General features: G+C 44.9%; 1 protein-coding gene across 1 annotated transcript in view; it reads left to right on the forward strand.

Annotated features, from left to right (window-relative positions):
• The window catches only part of LOC138290046 (uncharacterized), a 251,644-nt gene that overhangs the window by 29,595 nt on the left and 194,772 nt on the right, over nucleotides 1-27,277 (forward strand). Inside the window, exon 4 of the mRNA XM_069230220.1 lies at nucleotides 6,383-6,577. Coding sequence (XP_069086321.1) covers nucleotides 6,383-6,577 — 195 coding nt within the window. The remainder of the gene's footprint in view (nucleotides 1-6,382; nucleotides 6,578-27,277) is intronic.

Genomic DNA, 27,277 nt, shown 5'->3' on the forward strand with positions numbered 1-27,277 from the left:
AATCCAGGGACCCCCCACTGAGTCAATACTAAAAGATGGGAACCTAATCTGTTAATATTATTTAATCTTCTAAGCAGTCGCGGACGCCCTGAGGATGCTTTGCGGACACCCAGGGGTCCCCTGACCACAGGTTGGGAACCACTGCCTTAAGGTATATAAAAGTATCATTCTCTAAAAATTAGAGATTGCAACTGAAGAAGGAAACATGATGTCTCTACTCGAAGAGGGGGTTCAGGGAAGGCCTCTCCACTGTTGACCAAATATTTAATCTGACCCACAAGTAACTATTTTCCATCTAGAGTACATTGTTTGCTGCATAAATACAGGCATCGGCCTTCAATCTGATGAAGGCTATGGCAAAAGTGAGAGAATAGCAGTCAAATGACACTTGAATTAACCTATATTAGTTCAGGTGTCATTGTTCTGCTTGACAGTTTGAATTCCCAGGTGGAGTTTTCATGTTTCTGTCATTCTTCTGATCACCAAGGAGGAGCATTATGGTTACTGCAATTCTTAACTCCTCTTCTAGTGGCTACTTGTTCCAGCAGATTCTTCACCTATAAAACCTAGAGGTTTCAGACTGGTCCAGCAAATGTTTTCCCTGAAATATTGTGAGAAGGTAGCCTCTTTCTAGCCTTGTTACCCCCACTTTTGGCCTGTTTGTGAGTGTATGTCAGGGTGTTTGTCACTGTTTTCACTGTCTCACTGGGATCCTGATAGCCAGGCCTCAGTGCTCATAGTGAAAACACCATGTTTTCAGTATGGTTGTTATGTGTCACTGGGATCCTGCTGGTCAGGACCCCAGTGCTCATAGGTTTGTGGCCTATATGTATGTGTCACTGGGACCCTGTCACACAGGGCCCCAGTGCTCATAGGTGTGCATGTATATGTTCCCTGTGTAGTGCCTAACTGTCTCACTGAGGCTCTGCTAACCAGAACCTCAGTGGTTATGCTCTCTCATTACTTTTAAATTGTCACTAACAGGCTAGTGACCAATTTTACCAATTCACATTGGCTTACTGGAACACCCTTATAATTCCCTAGTATATGGTACTAAGGTACCCAGGGTATTGGGGTTCCAGGAGATCCCTATGGGCTGCAGCATTTCTTTTGCCACCCATAGGGAGCTCTGACAATTCTTACACAGGCCTGCCACTGCAGCCTGAGTGAAATAACGTCCACGTTATTTCACAGCCATTTGTCACTGCACTTAAGTAACTTATAAGTCACCTATATGTCTAACCTTTACCTGGTAAAGGTTAGGTGCAAAGTTACTTAGTGTGAGGGCACCCTGGCACTAGCCAAGGAGGTGCCCCCACATTGTTTAGAGCCAATTCCCTGAACTCTGTGAGTGCGGGGACACCATTACACGCGTGCACTACATATAGGTCACTACCTATATGTAGCTTCACCATGGTAACTCCGAATATGGCCATGTAACATGTCTATGATCATGGAATTGCCCCCTCTATGCCATCCTGGCATAGTTGGCACAATCCCATGATCCCAGTGGTCTGTAGCACAGACCCTGGTACTGCCAAACTGCCCTTCCTGGGGTTTCAATGCAGCTGCTGCTGCTGCCAACCCCTCAGACAGGCAGCTGCCCTCCTGGGGTCCAGCCAGGCCTGGCCCAGGATGGCAGAACAAAGAACTTCCTCTGAGAGAGGGTGTGACACCCTCTCCCTTTGGAAAATGGTGTGAAGGCAGGGGAGGAGTAGCCTCCCCCAGCCTCTGGAAATGCTTTGTTGGGCACAGATGTTCCCAATTCTGCATAAGCCAGTCTACACCGGTTCAGGGACCCCTTAGCCCCTGCTCTGGCGCGAAACTGGACAAAGGAAAGGGGAGTGACCACTCCCCTGACCTGCACCTCCCCTGGGAGGTGTCCAGAGCTCCTCCAGTGTGCTCCAGACCTCTGCCATCTTGGAAACAGAGGTGCTGCTGGCACACTGGACTGCTCTGAGTGGCCAGTGCCACCAGGTGACGTCAGAGACTCCTGCTGATAGGCTCCTTCAGGTGTTAGTAGCCTTTCCTCTCTCCTAGGTAGCCAAACCCTCTTTTCTGGCTATTTAGGGTCTCTGTCTCTGGGGAAACTTTAGATAACGAATGCATGAGCTCAGCCGAGTTCCTCTGCATCTCTCTCTTCACCTTCTGATAAGGAAACGACCGCTGACCGCGCTGGAAGCCTGCAAACCTGCAACATAGTAGCAAAGACGACTACTGCAACTCTGTAACGCTGATCCTGCCGCCTTCTCGACTGTTTTCCTGCTTGTGCATGCTGTGGGGGTAGCCTGCCTCCTCTCTGCACCAGAAGCTCCGAAGAAATCTCCCGTGGGTCGACGGAATCTTCCCCCTGCAACCGCAGGCACCAAAAAGCTGCATTACCGGTCCCTTGGGTCTCCTCTCAGCACGACGAGCGAGGTCCCTCGAATCCAGCGACACTGTCCAAGTGACCCCCACAGTCCAGTGACTCTTCAGCCCAAGTTTGGTGGAGGTAAGTCCTTGCCTCACCTCGCTGGGCTGCATTGCTGGGAACCGCGACTTTGCAGCTGCTCCGGCCCCTGTGCACTTCCGGCAAAAATCCTTTGTGCACAGCCAAGCCTGGGTCCACGGCACTCTAACCTGCATTGCACGACTTTCTAAGTTGGTCTCCGGCGACGTGGGACTCCTTTGTGCAACTTCAGCGAGCACCATTTCACGCATCCTTGTAGTGCCTGTTTCTGGCACTTCTCCGGGTGCTACCTGCTTAAGTGAGGGTTCTTTGTCTTGCTCGACGTCCCCTCTCTCTGCAGGTCCAATTTGCGACCTCCTGGTCCCTCCTGGGCCCCAGTAGCGTCCAAAAACGCCAAACGCACGATTTGCGTGTAGCAAGGCTTGTTGGCGTCCTTCCGGCGGGAAAGCACTTCTGCACGACTCTCTAAGGCGAGAGGGATCCGTCCACCAAAGGGGAAGTCTCTAGCCCTTTTTGGTCCTGCAGAAACCTCAGCTTCTTCTGTCCAGTCGAAGCTTCTTTGCACCCGCAGCTGGCATTTCCTGGGCATCTGCCCATCTCCGACTTGCTTGTGACTTTTGGACTTGGTCCCCTTGTTCCACAGGTACCCTAGATTGGAAATCCACAGTTGTTGCATTGCTGGTTTGTGTCTTTCCTGCATTATTCCTCTAACACGACTCTTTTGTCCTTAGGGGAACTTTGGTGCACTTTGCACTCACTTTTCAGGGTCTTGGGGAGGGTTATTTTTCTAACTCTCACTATTTTCTAATAGTCCCAGCGACCCTCTACAAGGTCACATAGGTTTGGGGTCCATTTGTGGTTCGCATTCCACTTTTGGAGTATATGGTTTGTGTTGCCCCTATCCCTATGTTTCCCCATTGCATCCTATTGTAACTATACATTGTTTGCACTGTTTTCTAAGACTATACTGCATATTTTTGCTATTGTGTATATATATCTTGTGTATATTTCCTATCCTCTCACTGAGGGTACACTCTAAGATACTTTGGCATATTGTCATAAAAATAAAGTACCTTTATTTTTAGTATAACTGTGTATTGTGTTTTCTTATGATATTGTGCATATGACACTAAGTGGTACTGTAGTAGCTTCACACGTCTCCTAGTTCGGCCTAAGCTGCTCTGCTAAGCTACCATTATCTATCAGCCTAAGCTGCTAGACACCCTATACACTAATAAGGGATAACTGGGCCTGGTGCAAGGTGCAAGTACCCCTTGGTACTCACTACAAGCCAGTCCAGCCTCCTAAATTGGTGGCAGCGGTGGTATAAGTGCTTGAGACTACTTACCACTCTTGTCATTGTACTTTTCATAAGAGAAAAATATACAAAACAAGGTCAGTGTATATACACATAGCCAAAAAGTTTTGCATTTCCTCTTTTCACTCTTTTCTAAGTGCTGAAAAGTACTTCTAAACTTTCAAAAAGTTCTTAAAAGTTTAAAAAGTTTTTTTCTGTCTTTCCAAAAAGTTCTGAAAACTTTTGTCTCTTTCTCTATCACTTTAACTCTCTCTAAAAAATGTCTGGCACAGGCCAAAGTGTTGATCTGTCCAAACTTGCATATGACAACCTTAGCTGGAAAAGAGCAAGGAGTCTCTGTATAGAGAGAGGTTTGAGTGTAGGGAAGAATCCTGCCTTAGAACTATTAATTAATATGCTTAGAGAACAGGATAAGGCCATAGGTGCCCCATCTGTTGAAAAAGTACCTAATAGTTCCCAATCAGATTCAGGGACTCCCCCAGGAAAAGATTCAGGAAAGAAACTTCCTAGCCTGCCCATTACTAGACAATCTAGCATAGATGGTAATGATGATGAGCCACACCATAGAAATAGTGTTGTCTCACATCATAGCAAAAGCATTTATTCTCACCATACTGGTAGTAATGTTTCTGTAAACCAAGCTGTTAAGTTGGCTTCTGTAAGGGACAGGTCTCCTTCTGTTCATTCCCATCATAGCTCTGTTTCTAGAAATGTCCCTCCCACCAACCCTGATGACAGAATGTTAGAGAGGGAACTCAATAAGTTGAGGGTGGAACAAACCAGCTGAAGCTTAAAAAGCAACAGCTGGATTTGGATAGACAGTCTTTTGAATTAGAGAAGGAAAGACAGAAGTTGGGTTTAGATACCCATGGTGGCAGCAGCAGTATTCCCCATAGTCATCCTGCAAAAGAGCATGATTCCAGGAATCTGCACAAGATAGTTCCCCCTTATAAGGAGGGGGATGACATTAACAAGTGGTTTGCTGCACTTGAGAGGGCCTGTGTTGTACAGGATGTCCCTCAAAGGCAGTGGGCTGCTATCCTATGGCTATCATTTAGTGGAAAAGGTAGGGATAGGCTCCTTACTGTGAAAGAAAATGATGCCAATAACTTTACAGTTCTTAAGAATGCACTCCTGGATGGTTATGGCTTAACCACTGAACAGTACAGGATAAAGTTCAGAGAGTCCAAAAAGGAGTCTTCACAAGACTGGGTTGATTTCATTGACCATTCAGTGAAGGCCTTGGAGGGGTGGTTACATTGCAGTAAAGTTACTGATTATGAAAGCCTGTATAACACAATCCTGAGAGAGCATATACTTAATAATTGTGTGTCTGATTTGTTGCACCAGTACCTGGTAGACTCTGATCTGACCTCTCCCCAAGAATTGGGAAAGAAGGCAGACAAATGGGTCAGAACAAGGGTGAACAGATAAGTTCATACAGGGGGTGACAAAGATGGCAATAAGAAGAAAGATGGTGAAAAATCTCAAGATAAGCATGGGGACAAGGGTAAAACCAAAGATCCCACTTCAAATCTTAAACACTCTTCAGAGGGTGGGGATAAAACAAATTCTTCCTCTTCTTCCCAACCTGCACACATTAAAAAGCCTTGGTGCTTTGTGTGTAAAAACAGAGGCCATAGGCCAGGGGATAAGTCCTGTCCAGGTAAACCCCCTGAGCCTACCACCACTAATACATCAAGCTCTAGTGCCCCTAGCAGTAGTGGTACTAGTGGTGGGACTGCTGGCAACAGTCAAGCAAAGGGTGTAGTTGGGTTCACTTATGGGTCCATAGTGGAAACTGATGTCATCAGTCCCAAGACAGTTTCTGTCACACCTAGTGGCATTGGCCTTGCCACACTGGCTGCTTGTCCCCTTACAATGGATAAGTACAGGCAGACAGTTTCAATAAATGGTGTTGAGGCCTTGGCCAACGCGGAGTATAGTCTGGGGCAACTGGCATGCTGGGGACAGGTTCTTTGTTCCTGCATCTCATCAATGTGGTCAAGAGCTTTCTATTGGTGTTTTACAGGTGAAATTCGACAGCTACTAGTGATCAATATAGGGGATATAGAACTTCCTTTACCAGGCAGAGACTGAGGGACAGATTTATCAAGAGTTTACGTCATTTTTGCACCATGCAAGTCAGGAGGTCTCTATTGGTGTTTTACTTGTGAAATTTCTCAGCATTTCGACATGTTGTCAATATGGAGGATGCAGGATCACCTTTACCGGAAAGGCATTGTATTTATGAAGCTGTTATTTTTTTTTTATGATTTACCCGAGAAGCAATCAAAAAACTGAACTTTTAGCCATATTTGTGTATTGATTATGTTGTGTTTTTTTAGACCTGTGACCATATTCACATTGTGATGGGTTTAAGGGGGGTGTCACTGTAGATTATGATGTGTTTGTATGTTTGGATTTTGTTCATACAAGAACTTAATTAAATACAGAACTTTGAAAGTTGTGTTGAAATAGTACTAGGGCACAGATTTTTACCATGATCCGCAGTGACCAAGAAATTAAAGTTCTGCTGCCCTAGTCTTATTTCCGCTAAATGACGACTGGATTCAGTCCACTAACTGTGATGTTTATTACGTTTTTCTCAACAGACAACATACACCATGTCTCAAACGTTCCAGGTTGCACCAGGAAAAGCTGTGCGACAAAAGGCAGTTCTCCAGAAAGCGAAATTAACTATTCCTTATGTTGCCAAAATTCGCACTCTCTTCAACTATGAGGTTGACATGAAGGGTACCTGGGAAGGTGTCACCTACTTCAATTTGAGCGTAGTTCAGGAAGATGTTTAAATAACGGGTATGTGTCTCTCCTTCATTTTTACATAACGCAATAATTCAATTATAGAGGTGAGAGTAACTAGCTTAAGTCAGTGTAGCAAAGTCACAAGGAATTACCTAAGAATTCCCTGAGATTACGCATAATAACGCAAGATGAGTAATTCTGCTTTTAGCGCTATATCATAATGGAAAAATTCCCCCTCGCATCCAAAATGGGCGCAAGAATATGTTTTGTGCTAAGTAATAGCTCTGAATGCAACAGAACACCAACATCTACCGCTCGCGTTTGTGCTCTTGGCATAGAATTTTTCTCCAACTTAAAGTCAGCACTTAATGCTGTTTTCATAGAGCAGGATGCACCTCTACATACAAAATTAATGTGAGGATTAATTTTGCACTAAGAATTATTGTTAAATGCAGCAATCAGAATACAAATAGCAAGAGCGAGCAGCTGTTCGTACTTCTCAAGGTGATTTGATGACAGGATTCTTCTCCCTTCAAATTACTTTTAATTGCAAGAGTAATCTGCATTTTACATTCTGCAGCACACGTAGAAAGAGGAAAATACCTCTGACGACTGTTTTGGTGCAGGAAGGTGTCCCTTCCCGCACAAAAATAATTCTGCCTGCAACACAGTCTCCCTTGCACCATGACGCAGGGCACCTGCATTGGCATTAGGCAGCCAAAAGTGCGCCAGTGCAAGGAAAGGACCGGAATGCCCCATATAATGTTAAATATGGCGCATTCCTTCCCTTTCACGCAGCGCAGCACGGTGGCTTGCTGTGTGGCGCTGCCTGAAAGTATGATAAATCTGAGCCTAGGTTTCTCCATTATTACTCAATGTGAAAGGTTTTCCTGATCAGAAATCCCTGCCCAGCGGGAGCAGCTGAGTAGTTTATATATTTCACTCTGGGATGGTCGATGAAATAGGTAAACATGTTTTTTTGTATTTTGGTTTGTTGTAGCTACTGGCTGGGGCGGGGCTTAAAATTAGTTAACGGCTTACACACGTATCTTTTATTAATTTTACTTGAATGATTCCACAGTAAGACATAGTTTTACAGGGTCTTGAAGAAAGCCAGGCCCCAGGCATTTTAATGAAAACTACTCTAGCCTGAAATGTTACAGAACAGCTATGATATTCAGTCCCTGATTGGGTGGCTGATTTTTACAAACTGGCTGTATATTCTGCAACTAGTGAAGCTGTGCATAACTTTTTGTTCTGGTTTTCTCACATTTTCAAATAAAGTGTGCTTCAAGTGTCAACATGTGTGGCCTCCTGACTCTTTCTTCTTCGCATGTTTTACCACGTGCTTTAGCATGTCCAATAGTCTGAATGACACATGCGTCCTAAGGATTCCAGGGCACGAGTCTTTGCCATGGACATGTGCATCTGAAGGTCTACACTCTGCTGTTGATCACAGTCAGCTTAAAGTAAACCCAGGGATATTGTGTGGTCCACATCTCATTTCATCTAGTTTTATGTGCACAATTCAAACCGAGAAAATAATGCTCTGGCAGTGCTGATTGTAACTGGTTAGAAAACTCTAATCTCCCCACAAACCAGTGTTTGTGCAGCGTCCCGAGTTATGAGTGGTTGGGGCGTCTCCTGCACATGGTAATTACTGGGTCTTACTTTGGGCCGGATTTAGATATTGGCAGATGGGTTACTCTGTCACAATGGTGACGGACATCCCGTCCGCCGAAATCTAACCACATTTTATTATGTGGGATTTACATTTCGGCGGACGGGATATCCGTCGCTGTTGTGACGAAGCAACACACCCACCAATATCTAAAACGGGCCCAAAGTCTGCACCCCTCAATTTTTCCCATGTGCAAGTTTCAAACTTTCAAACCATTCATACTGGGGAAAATGCCCAGTAAATACCAGCATCTGTGGATTTTGGCTCGGAAAACACCAAATCTACAGGCTGTGACAGGTTTTCATGGGCCAAACGAATAATGGGAGTTCCTTATCAGAGCCATTAAACTATGAACACAATGTTTTTTTTTCCGTCATGCGTGATAAATAACCCTTGTATTCTTGGTCTTCAAACCAGTTTCCCTGACTTTGCTTGCAGATACTGATACACAACAAAAGGGGCACCTCAATAAAGCACTATCTACAGGGTCAGCTACCACCTTTCAGTATGAGCACAGCATCCTCACTATGGGCCTGATTCACAAAAGTAAATTAGTCTTTTGGTCAAAGTTGGGACCAAAGGCCGATCTTTACACCTTTTCAGTATTCACAAAGGCAAGTTACGAGTAGTATCTTTACGTCCACACTCGGCACGAAATCTCCGAAAGTCGTAAACTTATACTTTTGGTCTAAGTTTACCTTTGTGATTTGAGCCCTATGTCCTCAATTCACTTTCAGAACCTAGAACCTGATAACGGTCCCCAGTCGTCTGGTTTTAGATCAGGCAGAGCCACATTTACTAGCCTTTTGAGCCCTTCTATTTTCCTGTTGGTTAGGTAATTTCCATCTCGGTCTGAAAAGAAAGGTAGAATTAGTATGGAGAGCAAAGTTAAAGAGTCTAAGGCCCATATTTATACTTTTTGACGCAAACCCGCGCTAGCGCAGGTTTGCGTCAAAAAGTATAACGCCGGCTACCACCATTCCTACGCACCAGCCGGGTGCCGTAATTAAGGAATTACGATAAACGGCGCAGCGGCCTGGTTAGCGTCAAAATAAATTACGCTAAGCAGGCAGCGGAGGCGTAGGGAGGAATGGGGGTTGTGCGCCAAAGAATGGAGCAAGTCAGTTTAGAGTCAAAAATATGACTCCAACCTGACTTGCGCCATTTGTTTGGCACACAAGCCCCTGACATGACTCCTATCTTAGCAAAGACAGGAGTCATGCCCCCCTGCCCAATGGCCATGCCCAGGGGACTTCTGACCCCTTAGCATGGCCATTGGGCACAGTGGCATGTAGGGGGGGCCAAGTTAGGCCCCCCTTTGCCACTTAAAAAAAATATATAATACTTACCTCCACTTACCTCTACTTGCTGTCGCTGGGTCCCTCCGTCCTTGGGTGTCCTCCAGGGGTGGGCGAGGGTGGCAGGGGGTGTCCCTGGGGGCAGGGAAGGGCACCTGTGGACTGCTTCCATGGTCAGAGACCATGGAAGTGAGCCCACAGGTCCCTTAACGCCTGCCCTGACCCAGGCGTTAAAAAATGACTCTAAACTGGTTTAGAGTCATTTTTTAAGGCCCTCCCCCTCCCGTGCGCCATTTTTACCCAGATGGATAAATATGGGGCACGGGTGTCATTTTTTGGACGGGAACGCCTACCTTGCATCTCATTAGCGCAAGGTAGTTTCCCCCATCCCAAAAATGACTCTAACGCCATATTTTTGGCACTAGACAGGTGTAGCGCCAAAGTATAAATAAGGCGTTAGGTTTGCGCTGGATTTGCGCCAAACAAAATGGTGCAAATCCAGCGCAAACAGAGTATAAATATGCCCCTAAATGTAGCTGGCAATGTTTGTAATGGCATGTCAGTTAGTAAAGCGCTGCTCAGACGCCCGCAGTCAGCGCTATTAAATGTCAGCGCACCGAAGACCACGCTGTCAGTCCTTATTCCTCCTCAGGCCTCTTTCATCCACTGCCATCCACTCCCTCTCCCTGTATTTCCCTCTTGTTTGTTCCTGGTTTCTCTCATGGTAAAGGATTTTCTGTCTTTCTCTTCCCCTCCTTTCCCGCTCTTGCTTTTGGGAAATGTTTCATGAATTAAAATAAGGGCTAGTTCCCAGAAATGAGACCCAGTGGGCCCCGCCTGCAACTACCGGCTCAAGTTATGCATTGATTTTTTCCTAGACTTGCATTGGGTAGGTGTTACGTGGGTGCAGGATGGGTGTTCCCGTGCAGCCACCCATATTTTTTTGATGCAAACCATATTTACTACAGTCAGTAAACGTGGGTTTGCGCCAAAATGGTGTACATACTTGAGGCTGATGTAACATGGAGAAATGTCTATATTTCTCCATGTCACTTCCTCAGGGAGGGATAAGCCTCTAAGAGTAGTTTTGTGCAGGAAGATTTCCATTTTTGCACAAAACCTATTCTGACCACAATGCAGGCATACTTGCGTCGTGGTGCAAAGGTGCTCGCATTGGCCCTAGGCAACCAGAAGTGCGCCAGTGCTACAAGTGAGGTGAACTGCATCTTAGTACGTATGGTGCATATCTGCTCCCTCCCTTTGATGCAACGCAGCCCAGCAATTTCCCTTGCTGCCTTGCATCAAAGTTTAGTAAATCTACAAGTTTATCAATATAGAACCCAGGACAGCGAGTACTTCTACCTCGAAAACAAGATGGCAAAATATCTTATGGTACTATTTATATGTGAGTGGCCATCCTAGTGAGCTTTGTGGTGTTGAAAGGACAAGATCAACGCAGTAGAGGAAATGTCCTATAAGATTAGGTTGCAACTATGTTTTCAGCTTTTTTCTTAAATTTTAAGAGTGAGATCCCATCTGGAGGGAAAGAGGGGTGAGCACCAAAGGGAAGACAGAAAGCTCTCTTTCTCTCTACAAGTTGTGTGCATAGCTGGACGTTCAAGCAGGAAAAGATTACCTGATCTAGGCTGCAGAGCAGGTTTATGCCATCTGAATTTTTAAATCTTGTACTTATGTCTGCATCACCTAGTGATTGATGGTGAAAGCCTTGAATTAGACCCTATGGTGGAAAGGCAGCCAGTGCAGGAGAACAATGTTGTATGGATGGAATCTCACTTACTATGTTATCCAAGCAATCTTGCACAATGTGAGGATAATGAGTGAATACACACTTCTGGATCCTCAGGATGGATGTGCTTTGTCATCACATACAGAATATGTTCTGTATCCAGGATGGGGCCTGAAGGATGAGGAATCTTCTAGGAAGAGGGTCCATTACAAATGTGCATTTTGATCTGTACAGTTTTAGGAAAAGGAAGGAACGTAAACTGGGTTGATCAGGTAATCAGGTACCCCAGGTCTGATGGTGCCAGCTACCTTTTTCTGCTTTGGTCGCACTTTCCACCACTGCATATGTCCACGTTTCTACCTCCGGATGCCTCAGGACTGCCAATTTGGCATCCTGGAGAATTTTCACTCTGTTTCAGGTTGACGTTTAAGACACCTTAATAGTCTGTCCAGGAATCAGTACCACAAGCTATAAAATGCGGTAGATGAGTCCATGAGAAAACAAGCATTGCCAAAGGCAACTGGTCTGGCTTTGACTCCCGACTTGTTTCCGGTGACTGGACGCCTGTGTGCCTGCATGCGTGCAGCAGCGTGCATACAGGGCTTGAGTTATTTTTAGCAGTAAGTATTTACGGCTGTGAAAGCCCAGGTTGTTTATTACATTTACAGGGTGAGGTGTTTACATGTAGATGCTGGCCAGTGGATGCCAGAGCAGATGGTGGTAATTGAAGTAGTCAACAGAACCTCAGATTTTGAAAGGTTGGAGTTGTAGAGAATTTGCCAGCATCCACCATCTCACCAATGGCAAAGAGGTGGAAAAGTGGGCAGACTGCTAGCGGACGGCAACTGTGCCTGCTTGGTAGCTAAATCCAATACTTAAAAGCAACCGTAAAAACAAAGACAGGTTGAGGGTGGTTTTCCAAATCAAAATGATATACCCCTTCCACTTTAGAAGCTACTTTATTTGAAATTAAGACCATTTCTGAATAGAGACAAGCATGAACATTTGTTAGGATAGAAAGATGCTTAAGACAAGGTATTGTTTTTTGTTTAGAAAGCAACTAGACCCACGTATTGCTAATACCTTAGACAATAGATGGATGTAGATTTAGTCAGAAGATATTTATTTATGCTTGTTTCAATTGTTCTGCCTGGCCAAAACGTTTATCTAATCTAATCTAGGTTTGGTATTTTTCGACCTGGACATAGGGGTGCATGAAAATTGGAAAACCCTGAAACAAAAACCATGTAGAAACATTTTGCAACTTTATAAATATATATTGAGATGGAATGATAACGATCTGAAGGAAGAGACAGAATATACACAAAGTATTTCTTTGGATAATGGCTTACACTTGTTTAAAAAGTTTATTATTAAGTTCCAAGAAACACATTTCCACGTCAGAAATAGAAAAAGTGGGTCTTGGTGGTTTGGAATGTAGTAGCAGCATTTTCACTGACTTTAAATACCTTATAAATTATAGTTCTCTTTATTAAATCCTGTAGTGCCAAAATCTTGAACATCTGCCAAATTCCTAAAGGATGATCATGTTTAATTGCAAGATGTCCTTGGCATAGAGAAGAGAACTCATTAAGGCAATGGTTTGGGCATAGTCTGGGCCTGCATTTCATCACAGAGAACCTTTTTTGAAGCCTTGGGGGCATATTTACAATTTTTTGGTGCAGGTGCAAGGAGGAGCCTTCTTGCTGCCCTTCCCTGTTTCAAAAGAAAAGGGCAGGAATGCATGTATCTATAAGATACGGCGCATTCCTGTCCTCTTCCACACCTCTGGTGCAGAATTGGCTGCCATGTGCCAACGCAGGCACCCTTGCACCACGGTTCAAGGTTGTCTGTTTTGTAGGTAGAAAGAAGGAAAAATTAGGAGAAATAATGTAATTTCTCCCTAGTGCACGTCCCTTACGCCTCCCCTGGGGAGGTGTAGGCTTTTGATGCATTCCCAGGTATACACCATGTAGTAAATCTGGTAATGTGTCAAATGCAGTGGGTATTCTGTGGAACATCCACTGTAACGCCCATGGCACGTCTCCCTTTGGCAGTCAGGCAACACATTGACTTGCGCTGCGTTGCCTCACTCCATATCTACACAGCAATGAAAAGCCATGCAGGGTGGCTTTAAGTGGCCTTGTGTATATGGCTCTGCAGTGTGCGCCATCAGACCGTCATTAAAAGTGATGTTCCGGCAATTCACAGGGCTTGTAAACAAGCCCCTTGATTTGTGATATAGGTAAAGTTTTTGAGTCCATAATCATTCCTAAATGATATACCTGTTGTGACAGTAAGGATAATATATCTAGGGCCTCATTTACGAGGTCTGTGGCTCAGGGGGGGCGGAGCAAGTGCCTTGCTGCGCCACCCTGCGCCACTGGAAAAGGGCAGAAATGCACCATAAGTAGAAGATACAATGCATTTCTGTCCTCTCCCCCTGCTCTGGCGTACAAATTATTGCCTAGCGCCAATGCAGGCACCCTTGCACCATGGTGCGAGGGTGCCTGCGTTGTCAGGATGATTGCTTTTGTGCAGGAAGGTACACCTTTCTGCACAAAAACAATCACAAGGGGTGTTTTCCTCTTTCTGGAAAGAGGAAAAAAAGAGCACAAATAAAGATATTTTTCCCTGTTGTGTCGTTCTCATGCCACCCCTGAGGTTGCACCGGAATCTGACACATTCCCACACTTGTAAATCTGGGAATGCATCAGATTTCTTCAGGTTCCATGGGTGTTGCTTGGGAACACCCCAAGCAACACTCATGGAACGTCCCTTTCACGCATAACACCGCATCCATATTCATAAGGACATGAAATGCCACGCAAGGTTGCTTTGCATGGCCTTGTAAATATGGGCTGGCACATTGCGCCATTGGAGCATAAAAAAAATTATGCTCCGGTGGCACAGTGTGCCCCTAGGACCTCGTAAATGAGGACCCTAGTTTTTATGGACATCTGGTTGAAGGCTAAATTGTGATCCATTTGAAGTGGTTCAATGGAATGCACTGATCAACGATGAACAAGTATTGTCCACTGGTGCAATAGTTAAGATCCAATAAATGGTCAAGTTCTTTACTGGATTTTTTTGGAAATCCTTTTGAGTGCAGAATAACACAATTGTACACAATCAAAAAGCAATTTAATGTTTTAAAAGACTACACGTTATAATAGTTAACATGAAAAGTACAGAAGGTCAATACAAAATGCAAATAGTAAATAGGGGAACTTTAGGTCCTAGTACAGAAACAAGTTAAAACTGCTAATCACTAACAAACTGACTTAGTTATAATTAAAATGTGTGTTAATTTCAGCACTTAAAAGCAGTTTTCAAACAGTTGGTCAACAAAAACATACGGAATAGCAACTACAATTGATTGAAGCATTAAAAGCTTTTGACATTAGGATTTCTAGCGGATTATTGTGCAGAGACTCGGCAAGTGAAATTGTTGGAGTCTGATTTCATACTTAACTGGACAATGTCTTGTTCATATCAAAAGTCATCAATGATTGATGCACCCTATTTAAACATGCTTTCAAGGTCTCAGCTCTAAATGGCGCACATCTGCAACTCGGAACCGAGACTGCTGTGTCTGCATCATGGGCTTCAGTCCGCCCACATCCTTCCCATTTTCTGCCACCATCGTCTTTCCATTTTGCAGCATCCCCATTCGTGAAGGGCATGCCAAGGTCATGCTTTTTCCGATGTTTAGCCCTCCCTGAGAGCACCGGCCAACTACAGTTAAGGTCCGCAGCATCCATGTTATTAATCATTCTTTGGGATGACTTTTTCATTTACTTTTCAATGGCTGACCAGTCCTGCCGCACATTAGGAGCGCTATTGTTCTTGTTGCTCAGGTTTCGGTTAAATTTTGATATAATTTTGGGGCACAAAGACAAATGAGTTCTCTTTCTATTGTTTTCACACATACGTTTACCTCGACTTGATCGCGACCAGCCAGGGAGCTAATGGAATGTGCCTAGTGCTTTGTTATAGCCGCCTTTATTAGGTCGAGCGTAAGCGTTCGACCTCTTGTATACTTTTAAGTATACTTCTTCTGTGGGCTTCCAGCTATTTCATTTGCTAGTTTTAGTGTCATTTAAAATTCGTTGCTTGCTAGTGGTCAGTCACGCCTCTTTGTCCTGCCTTTTTCTCTTTGTCAGCTGGGACCAATTACTGTTTAATTACACTTTGTCCTCTTTATCTCTTCAGTAAAGGACCTTTTTTTTTTTGTTTTTGCCTGCTCGTGTTAAACTGTGGGTGTGTGTTCCAGAGCAGCCACGCTTCCTCGGGCAACTCCTCCAGCAGGTCTCCCTTCCCCCAAGCTCCCTCTGCAAACATAAAACCAACAGCAGAGTGGGGAGATTCCATGGCCAGCTCACCCTCGCTCTCTTTGTCTTGTACTTTCCTAGTTTTTTTTAAGGCAGAGTGTTAACAACTGTAGCTTAGCGTGTCACGGTGTCTGAAGTGTAGCTGAGTTTGAATAATTCACAAGCCTGGGCTGCTGACAGATCGTGTGCTGGCGACTGGCTTTGAGTACACTGCTCTTTATCTGCCTCTTGCTTGTTTTTCTTTGCGGTTCCATTTATGCTTTGAACAATCCATTTTGTGCACAGTGTAAGCGCAACACAGCTGTGTAGAGAGTTATTGGCGAAATATTCTTTTGCTAATCCAACGTAAAACAATGCATTGTCTACCAATATGAATGCGAAGTAGGAAATAAAAAAGGGAGAATGTAATGGAAGTCACATTCAAACCATTGACGTGGATGCTTTGTTGAAACGCAGATAATGCAGTGCACCAAAAGCGTGACTTTTAAACCGCATAAGAGCTTTGCCCAAAATGTCCTATTTAATCTGTAAAACAGATTTAATTTTGGTACAGTAGTGTGTATTTGCACCCAACATATTTTATTTGGAAATATGAATAGCTGTCTCTGTGATTGCATAGACAGCCATCTGCTAGAGTACGATTTCTTGTCTGTAATCGTTCATAACGTATAGAATAAAAGGGGCGCTTACCCGTGGTGGTGGTATAGTTTGGTGTTGGCTTGGAAGTGTTTAATACAACCTGGTTCGAAGTCTTACATATCCTAAAACACAGACAGCCTGAGATTAGCAGTGCCAGTATTAAAAGTGCCTGATTTGCACGGATCTACAGGTGTTTACAGTCCTTAGATTTCAGTTGACCTACGGTACCTCCATTCAGAGTAAAATATTTTAAAGGCCATTTCATACCTATCCTTTTCGCAGTCTATAGAACAGATGGCAATGACAATTTCCGACATCCAAACAGGTTAGGCCGCGTTAGGACCTAAATGAGTTCCAGCCTTATTACATGATGCTGCATTTAATCCAGAAAAGCGGCGCATGTAAATTATCAGTAATTAAACATATTGTACATTTGCTGAGTTTTGTATTTGTCCCACAACTTATTTTACATTTCCAGCTTTTGAGAGTTTTAGAAACTCTCCCCAAAATTAAACCCGTTTGCATTATGCATGATTTCTGCATGTTTTTAATAGTGTTGCTTTTATGCTATATTATTGACTTTTTATTATGAGTGATGGGACGCAAAAAAGAGGGGCACCCTCTGCAGAATGTGAAGAGAGGCCACTGAGTCTGGCATTTATCACAGATATTCACTGAGCTCGGGCCGAATGCAACACCCTCACCCCCGAAAGGCCAAGGGGCCCCTGAACAATTGCCCCCCCCCCCCTGCCTGCATCACGCCTCTGGGAGAGGCTAGTTTGTAGTCCATGAGAAAAGGGCAACACATCATGACGTGCTCAACGCGTTTGTGTCTGTAAGTTGCTGAACTCACAGCAGACAAGGTGCTATTCTGGCTCGTGTGTCTGGGTCCCTTTCACACTGGACATGCTGGTATTCACTGCAAGAGTTGTTCGAAGTTTACTTAAGTTGCACATCCAGTCAACACATGGCATGGGAAACCTGCAGTCTGCATGGTAATGGTTTGTAACATACCGTAGTCGCTCAAAGATGACCCCACTACATACCTAATTCGTTTTTTGGGCCGAAGCAATGGCAACCTTTTTTCACAAGTGCACACTTGGCTATTTTGAAACAGTTTGAAGTTTACAAGTTAAAGCATGCAGGTTCTCGGTACGTTCTTTATTATTCTGATAAGTATCAATTAGGAAAAATATATGGTTAATGTGTATGGAATGTTTAATCAAGTTGGCCTGCAAGATATTCACAGTGTGCCAAAACTAATGGTAAGATAGGATGCCAGGCGCCCACACAGATCCCCTTCACATGCACAACTGGAAGCCCAGCTGACGAGCCCGAGGCTAGTACTATAGGCTAGTACTATAGGCTAGTACCGAGTTTGATTGGCGGAACTGTTGCTTCCTACAGTAGCCTTTTCTAGTTTCGAATATGCCTCTGTTGCTTCCTACCGTACTTTTTTCTAGTGCCTTGAAGCTTAGTGCTGCGGCGCTATAAGGTGCCTGGCGGTAGGGGCCCTGCATGTGGAGGCTCCGGGTTTGTTCTCCTGTTTAAGGGTATGCTAATTCTGCTTTTAATAGAAGCTCCTTGTAGTGGCTTGAAGCTGGCAGCTCTGCTGCACTGTAGGGACTTGGCATATGGAGGAACCGGACTTCTATGGCAAGCGCTCCTGTTTAAGGAGATGACGCTGCTGCTGGCATCGTAGCTCATTGGCTGTCTGCTTTCTGATGTCAACCACCATCCCTGACCTCATCCCACAAGTTAGGTGGTAGCTGCTGCATTTTTTGGGGTAGGTAGGATAACAAATTCAAATCGGATGTTTAAAAATAATTATTTTTTTATTAAGTGGACTTTGGTTTGTGCTTACGGGCAACTGGAAGTTTACCGAATGACAATAATATCGGATGCCAAATTAAGATTTTAAAAATATAAAGTGTGCATGTGTTTACAGGAAAAATAGATTTTTGCACACCCAACATGAACTTTTAAGACCATTTCCTTGGCACGCGGAGCTGTAGCTGTGGCGCTGCAGGGGTCCTGTATGCGAGACTCCAAACTTCAAAGGCCAGTGCTTCCGGGTTTTCCTGTCTCTGATGTTTAAGCAGTGCTTAATTTGTGCGTGTTGTTTCCGGTGCGGAGCACGGCACTTATTTTAAAGGGCCTGCGCTAATTTTTGTGCCTCAAGCATTTACTGCGAGCAAAAGACACACGTGGGAAAGACGGAGGAAGAGGGAAACGAAAAAGCGTTACAATGGGAGAAAGCAGAAAGCTGCAACAGTGTCAGTATTCCGTGTTCCTACATTTAATGGCAGCAGCCGCATGTTTTAGAGGAGGGGTTTGGGCACCGGCACGTTTTTATTTACAAATTAAGCACATCTTTCTGACGCTGCTTGCCAAGTGTGCATGCACAGGCACCGGGCTTCAAAGGTTTGCGCTCCTAAAACTGTTGTGTTGGGGGTTACATTTGTGGTTACCTGCAAACACACCATTAGTGGTCCTATTCTGGAATATGTTGCTGGTGTCAGAGGGTCTTAAATTACAAAAGGGGGGGCAGGGTATTACAGTATTCCTCATGAAGTGTTTTCTTATCAACACAGAAAAAAATACCTACAGATGGTACTTATCGGATTGATGTTATGGAAGACAGGTTCAGGGAATTTCCCATACACATTTTCTGTTTACCATTCTGGATTTTTACTTTCTGTTGTAAATCACTGACTCTGCTCAACTGTTTTCTACTCCTTCAGAAGTACTGCTTTCCATACCAATAAAAATTGTTCTAGCTATCGCGTCAATAATTTTCAGTTCTATTAAGGACAGGGAGGCGAGGATTATGCTTTCTCTTTCTTTACTGAGAAAATGACAGCAGCCAATCAACATTAACTATACAAAAAAACAACATCTCCCAACATTCCCTGTAGTCCATATCATGCCTGATCCCAGGCCTGCTCTCCATATAAATGTCTTTGCCTCCATAGTCCTTCCTCATTCTTTGCAATATGAGAACATGACAACCTAATCTCCACGAACTGGATTCTCTAAAGTCCTAACGAGGAGCAAGGAACTGCAGCCACTGGCCGAAACTGGCGCGACCATCTTGTCCATGTGCGTACCTCCAGATTATTAATTTATTGTCTGATCCTATGAACGAAAGGAAATGCGCTAATAAATTGGTAATGACAATGCAATACATGGGTGGGTACAAAATAAAAAACATGAGAAATAGACCATGCACAGAAATCAAATTGTATTATATAGAACTAACTGCATAATTGCTTCAGGAAACATCGTTGGTAATAAAAACCATAATAAGGGTGGGATAATCCTCGCCTCCGTGTCCTTAATAAAATTGAAAATTCTTGACGCAATAGCTAGAATTAATTTTATTCTATGTCTGGACCGGAGGCTTTGGATTATGCTAGTTCAAAGCTGATCCACCACTGTAGATGCCACATCAGCAATAGGTTTATGATAGAAAACCTTAAACGAAGTGTCAGAAGACCAATCTGTGGCAGCCATAATATCCTCTAAATGAGAACCAGCCCCAAAGGACTTGGATTCCATAGCACCACGCACTGAATGTGCTCCAAATGTGGTGGTATCAATACCAACCGCCCCCAATAACCATTTGACCCATCTGGCCAATGTAGCTGATGATATTGGAGCAAATGGACTCTGTAGTTATATGAGTAATTGCCTCGAGCATCTCTGCGACTCTCCTGAGTGCAATCTTCATAAGCCTTTAAACATTTGACAACACATAACATCTGATTATGGGGAAAAGCTGGGTATGAAATACACTTAGCTGCAGTCTTCGTACGTCTAGAAATAGTGAAGGAAACTACAGAAGGAGCAAACACTCTACCTGCCAAATCAAGAGCACATACATCAGACACACGTCGACATGAGATGAGAAACAAAAGAACAGTAAGTTTGGCTGACAATTGCTTACAAGAGAGATCTTCGTCACATGGCCAGGCTCTCCGAAAACGCAGAACAATATCTACGTCCCATGAAGTTGAATACTTAGGTTGAGGGGGTCTGACCATTCGAATGCCCCGCAAAAGCTTACAAATTAAAGGACATTCACCCACTGGTTTACCCTCAAGATGAGGGTGTCCTGCAGAAATAGCAGATCTAAAATTATTATTGGCCCTATACGCTAAGCCTTGGGTTGACAAATCCGAAAGGAAATTGACAATCATACTAATGTGGGCCCCCATGGGATCAACACCCCGTTCACTGCACCAATTCACCCATCGTCTCCAAGAGGCTTCATAACGTTTATGGGCGGAAGGCGCCGAAGATTGAAATAGGAAGAACATAGCGTCTCTCGAAACTCCTGGCACTTGCCACCGTCTTCAGAAAGTCTCCATGCCATGAGAGACAGGTGCCCCTGTAATATCAGAGGATGAGGGGGATCCCACGGATCCTAGAGCAAGGATAGGAAGGATGGAAGGAGAACCGGAGGAGAACATGATAGCGACATCGCTACTGGAAACCACGACTGAGCTTTCCAGAGAGGGGTCACTAAGATGATTTCTGCCAATTGTCTCTTCACATAAGATAGTTCTCTCTGAATCATGGAGAATGGAGGAAGGCATAAAGGAGACCCAGAGTCCAATCCTGGAGAAAAGCATCTGACTCCAAGGCTAGTGGATCCAGCCTCCAACTGTAAAACAGTGGAAGCTGAGCATTGAGCCGTGACGCAAAAAGGTCAATCGAGCATTCGCCCCATCATCTCACCAGGTTGTGAAACACGGACTGGTGGAGTTTCCAGTCACTGCCATCCCTCAAAAAGCGTGAGTTCCAGTCCGCTACTGTTAGACTTTTCATCCTTGGCGTGCTTTCCCTTAACTTTTTGCCTCTGTTCCCCAGGTTGTTGATGTCTGCTGGACTCTGATTTTGCTGTTTTTATTACTCTGGGCACTTTACCACTGCTAACCAGTGCTAAAGTGCAAGTGCTCCTGTTTAAAATGTGTACATAATTGGTTCTCCATGATTGGCATATTTGTTTTACTGTTAAGTCCCTAGTAAAGTGCACTAGAGGTGCCCAGGGACTGTAAATCAAATGTTACTAGTGGGCCTGCAGCACTGGTTGTGCCACCCACTCAAGTAACCCTGTAATCATGTCTCAGACCTGCCACTGCAGTGTCTGTGTGTGTATTTTTACACTGTAAATTCGACTTGGCAAGTGTACCCACTTGCCAGGCCTAAACCTTCCCTTTTCTTGCATGTAAGGCACCCCTAAGGTAGGCCCTAGGTAGCCCCAAGGGCAGGGTGCAGTGTATGGATAAGGTAGGACATATATTAATGCGTTTTATATGTCCTGACAGTGAAATACCGCCAATTTCGTTTTTCACTGTTGCAAGGCCTGTCTCTCTCATAGGATAATATGGGGGCTACCTTTAAATATGTTTAAAGTGTAGATTTCCCGAAAGAGTACATGGACATGTGGAGTTTGGGGTCCCTGAACTCACAATTTAAAAATACATCTTTTAGTAAAGTTGGTTTTAAGATTGTGTGTTTGAAAATGCCACTTTTAGAAAGGGAGCATTTTCTTGCTTAAACCATTCTGTGACTCTGCCTTGTTTGCGGATTCCCTGTCAGGGCTTGTAAATCAAATGCTACTAGTGGGCCAGCAGCACTGGTTGTGCCACCCACATTAGTAGCCCTGTAATCATGTCTCAGACCTGCCACTACAGTGTCTGTGTGTGCAGTTTTAAACTGTAAATTCGACTTGGTAAGTGTACCTACTTGCCAGGTCTAAACCTTCCCTTTTCTTACATATAAGACACCCCTAAGGTAGGCCTAGGTAGCCCCATGGGCAGGGTGCAGTGTATGGTTAAGGTAGGACATATACTAATGTGTTTTATATGTCCTGACGGTGAAATACTGCCAATTTCGTTTTTCACTGTTGCAAGGCCTGTCTCTCTCATGGGATAATATGGGGGCTACCTTTAAATATGATTAAAGTGTAGATTCCCCTAGAGAGTAGATGGACATGTGGAGTTTGGGGTCCCTGAACTCACAATTTAAAAATACATATTTTAGTAAAGTTGGTTTTAAGATTGTGTGTTTGAAAATGCCACTTTTAGAAAGGGAGCATTTTCTTGCTTAAACCATTCTGTGGCTCTGCCTTGTTTGTGGATTCCCTGTCTGGGTTAGTTTGACAGCTGGGTTGTTTTTCACCTCACACTAGACAGTGACACAAAGGGGGGGTGTAACCTGCATTTCCTGATTAGCCATCTCTGCTAGGAGGGAGGGGTGGAGTGGTCACTTACACCTGAAAGGACTGTGCCTGCCTCACACAATGCAGACTCCAACCCCCTGGTGTGTGTCTGAGGCCTTGCCTGGGCAAGGCAGGATTTCATCAACAAGTGAGAATCTTTTTTGAAGTATGCCTACATCAAAGAATAAAATGGGTATAAGAAGGGCACCCAAACCTACAGACTTTAGAAACACTTCTGGAAACTCAAGAGAAACCTTTGCCTGGAGAAGAACTGAAGAGCTGAGAAAGAAGAGCTGCCCTGCCTGTGACTGTGCTTTGTGGAGCTATCCTGAAGTTGGGCTTCTGCCAGTGTGTAAAGGGGCAAAGACTGGCCTTTGTGTGCCTCCATCTTGAAAGAAATCTCCAAGGGCTTGATTAGAGCTTGCCTCCTGTTATTTGAAGCAAAGACTTCTCCCCTGCTAGCACCTGGAGTTTCTGGAGAGACCCCTATCCTGCCCAGTGGTGCCCATCCAGTTCTGGGGCCCTGCAAGGAGAAGTTGGCAGCCTAACGATCCCAAAATCGACGCACAGGCCGTGTGCGGGGAAAAGATCGACACAGCTCCAATCTGCGGCTGGGAAATCACCGCGCCGCCGGCTTTGCGGCTGAAATTCGACGCTCGCCTTCAACGCGACCCGTAGATCGATGCACGGAGCTGGGGAAACGACGCACAGCATCGCTGGCGGAGACTTGAAGATCGTAACCCGCGCTGCGTGGTTTTCACATCCTCGTGCAGCAGGATTTCGGCGCAGATATCGCTGTGCGGCGAAAGAAATGACGCATGGCCGCCCGGACTCGTGTGCGAAGACAGATAGACGCATCGCTCTCCCCCGGAGAGAATAAACGACGCTCATCGGCTCGACGGAACAGAGAAACGATGCAAGGTCCTGCTCGAGAGCAGATTCCACGGATCGCAAGCCCTTTTTAACGCACACCCGCCCGAGCGGGGTTATTTTTGACGCGCACAAGGTATTTTTCGACGCTAGCAGCGCTAGCGTAGTTTAACTTGCTTAAAAGACTCTTTTTGTTTTTAAATCATATCTTGACTTGTGTTTTGTGGATTTTTATCGTTTTGGTCTTGTTTTATTTAGATAAATATTTCCTATTTTTCTAAACCTGTGTTGTGTCATTTTGTGGTGTACTTACTGAATTACTGTGTGTGTTGGTACAAATACTTTACACCTAGAACTCTGAAGTTAAGCCTGTCTGCTCATGCCAAGCTACCAAGGGGTTGAGCGGGGTTAGCTGAAGGTGATTCTCTTTTACCCTGACTAGATTGAGGGTCCTTGCCTGGACAGGGGGCAACCTGACTGCCAACCAAAGACCCAATTTCTAACAGCTACCATAATGGAACGTCCCGGAATGTATTCCGCTGTCACCGATATCTGGTGCTGGAGACAAAATTGCCAAAACTCTTTGGCAATCTCTATCAGAACCCAAGATCTGGGCCCTCCTAGGAGATTTATGTATCTCACCACTGATATGTTGTCCATACATAACAGTATGCAACAACTGGCCTTGTGGGGAAAGAGAGACCGAATCGCAAAACCTCCAGCTAGAAGCTCCAAACAATTGATATGGAGATTCAACTCCTCTGGAGAACACCAGCCCCCTGTCTCCACCGTTCTGCACTGAGCCCCCAGCCCCATTGACTGGCGTCTGACTCTATTATTATCTCCGGAGATGATGCAAAGATGGCTTTGCCATTCCACACATCCATGTGGTCCAGCCACCAAATTATCTCCATCCTGGCTTCTTCTGTCAATAAAATCTGCTCTGAGTAAGACAGCCCTTTACGAAGATGAAAGATTTTCAGGCGTTGAAGAGGCCAGTAATGCAGGGGACCCGGAAATATCGCCTGGATGGAAGAGGCTAAAAGCCCCACCAGATGAGCAAGGGTCCTCAATGATATATTTGGAGAGGCAAGGGCTCTCCGCAACTCTCTCTTGATCGAAGTTCGTTTCGCTAGAGGCAATTTCAACTGCGCCTTAATGTAAACTACTTGGAAACCTAAGAATTCTATACATTGAGAGGGATTCATGACTGACTTGTCGGAGTTTATCAGAAAACCCAGATCTTGCTGAATTTGAATAGTCCAAGGCAGATGCAATAGAGCCAACTCCTTGGTGTGGGCCATGATCAAGATGTTGTCGAGATAAATAATGAGCGAACACCTCTTTCCCGAAGGAATTGCACCACTGGTCATAGCAGCTTGGTGAAACACCAGGGGTCCGAGGACAGTCTGAATGCAAGGACGGTGAACTCATACCACTGATCTTTCCAATAAAATTGAAGAAAACACAGATGCGGAGCGAAAATCAGCACCATTAAATGAGCGTCTTTGAGATCTATCTGGACAAGCCAATCTCTTTCTTGTAAAAGATCTCTTTACAGATGAATACCCTCCATTTTGAAATGGCAGTACACTATCCATGAGTTGAACGTCTTTAGGTTCAGGACTAACCGGTAACCCCCACCTTTTTTTGCACCAAAAACGTTGACAAAACCTGCTGGGTGGGAAACCGTCCTGAGTAAAATTTGTCTGCGAAGGAGCGAAACAATTTTGACGTCTATGAAACTGCTCTTTGTTTGGGAAAAACGAAGTGGAAGGGTAATAACTTCTTGTTTGGGAGGAGAGTAAAACTCCAGTCTGTAACCCTGGACTGTTTGTAAGATCCAAGGATCCTGAAAAATGCACTCCCAGGCAAATAGATGCCATTCCAGCCTCCCCCCCAGAATGACCTCTGAAAAGGGGATTATTCTGAGCTGATGCTGTGACATCTGTAGTGTTAAAGCCACCTCAACTCCCACCTCAGTGGGCGCGACCACGATTTCTCCTGGTTCGGGAGGGATAGAATCCTGACTTAGCTTGGTAGGAGCCGCAACCTCTGTGGGGATAACCTGATGAGGTCTGATAGAACACTCGGCATGGCGCTCGGCCTCGATAGCATCCGGCCCTGGTAAAAAGGCCTCCACTGAACATTCTCTTCATAGAAGTTTGACCCTTGTCAAGAGCAGAAAATGTGGAGACATTGTATTTCACAAATGTATCTCCAAAAAGCAGGCCATTTGCTAGAGTTCCAGGCTCTGACGGGGCCATTTCGGCCAGTTTAGGGTCTATTCTCATTAAGAAGGACTTTCATCGTTATGTGGATATGGCACAGTTGGCATTTCCTAGGAGACATATCGCTCAATGTGCCCATTCCAAAATGGCCTCAGGTTCCCATGGCGTACTAGCGTCCTTCGCCTGTACCGCCAACTCAAGGATCTTAGTGATGGGCCCCGATATGTCGAGAAGTTTGTCCTGGCAATCTCTCCAGGCACGATCCAGTCCTTTCTTTGGGTCTTTAGCAAATTGTTTGGGGAACGTGGCCAAGGCTGGGTCCAATTTTTGCAGAGTAGAGAAGGGCAAGGACATTCTGAGCGTAAGGTATTACGCACATCCTTATCAAAACCTTTACATAATCTTTCTTGCACATAATGTGCCACTTCCATATATGGTACCCACTCTGTAGACCTTGGATGTATCATATCTTCTGGGTCAAATGATACATTTTTCTGGGTCGCAGACTCAGTCGTGGTATGACGAGTCTTGCACATTCGTTTGACAGGCTGTTTGGATTCATCTGCCGCCTGGTCTGAGTCGGAAGTATGAGAAACAGAGGAACGAGATGCCTCATGGCGTGGTATCAAAACGGGCTGGAAAGAGCTGAGAGAAATCTCTCCAGGTCCATACTCATGATCTTTAAGGACCAAAGTAGCCATCTGCGTAAAGATTTCCCTGAGGAAATAGGTCCCATTGAGTCTCTTGGGGCAAAGCCCACATTAGAAGACTGACTCTCCTTAGCCACTGTCTTGGAGGGGGTCGTCCAATCAACTCTGTTTGTCCAAACCTCACCAAAGGTTGAGTGAAAGGCATTAGAGCTTTTATAAGAGCCTGATTAACAGAGTCCTGTACATGGTGACCCAGGGCCTGTACTAGTCTCTCCTCCATCTGATACTCATAGGGCACTTCGGCCTCTTCCCGGTAATATTTGTCCTCTTCTGCGTAATACGCCATGCTGGAATAGCAAGAGGATTTGGAGGAGTTCAAAAGGGGGGGGGATAGCCCCAGCAGGTCAATAGAGGAGAAACTCTCTAATTAAATGAGAAACAAATATCTCAAAAACGGCCAAAAGCAAAGTGGAGGGAGCACCTGCTCAGATTTTCCCTAGGGCAAGGTCTTATATCGATTTTGCACCCCGTTCTGAGGGGATAGTGCATGTGTGAACACGAAGCGCTGCACTTGAGCCGATCTCTGAGTCTAAATACAGGTCGGGGATCGTCTCGCGCATGCGCATCATGAAAATAGAAAGAGGACTTAGTCCTCACTTAACCAGTGCTCATCTGGCTTCCCAGGAGGCCAGCAACATGCGCACAACGACTGACATTGAGCACCCGTATGGGTGCTCCGAAGGATTAGGAGGCTGTTTCACGTCAGCGCTCGATGCGGCCGATCCAATGGGGGGAAAAGGATCGGTGTGTGTGCGAGCGCAACGTATTGTGAGATTAACTGAGGAATTTCTCCAAGCAAAGCGCCATTCAATCCCCGCTCCCACTCTACGGCCATGTTTTGTAAGTAGCACAAATGCTAGCAGCAATAAATGTTCAACAATGTAATATAATACAATAAAGGAAGGGAGTACTTATCTCTGGCTGCAAGCAGCAAAGAAAGAGGAAGGACTACGGAGACAGAGACATTTATATGGAGAGCAGGCCTGGGATTGGGCATGATATGGA

The sequence above is a fragment of the Pleurodeles waltl genome, chromosome 1_1, assembly GCF_031143425.1.
Source record: "Pleurodeles waltl isolate 20211129_DDA chromosome 1_1, aPleWal1.hap1.20221129, whole genome shotgun sequence".
Taxonomy (NCBI): Eukaryota; Metazoa; Chordata; class Amphibia; order Caudata; family Salamandridae; genus Pleurodeles; species Pleurodeles waltl.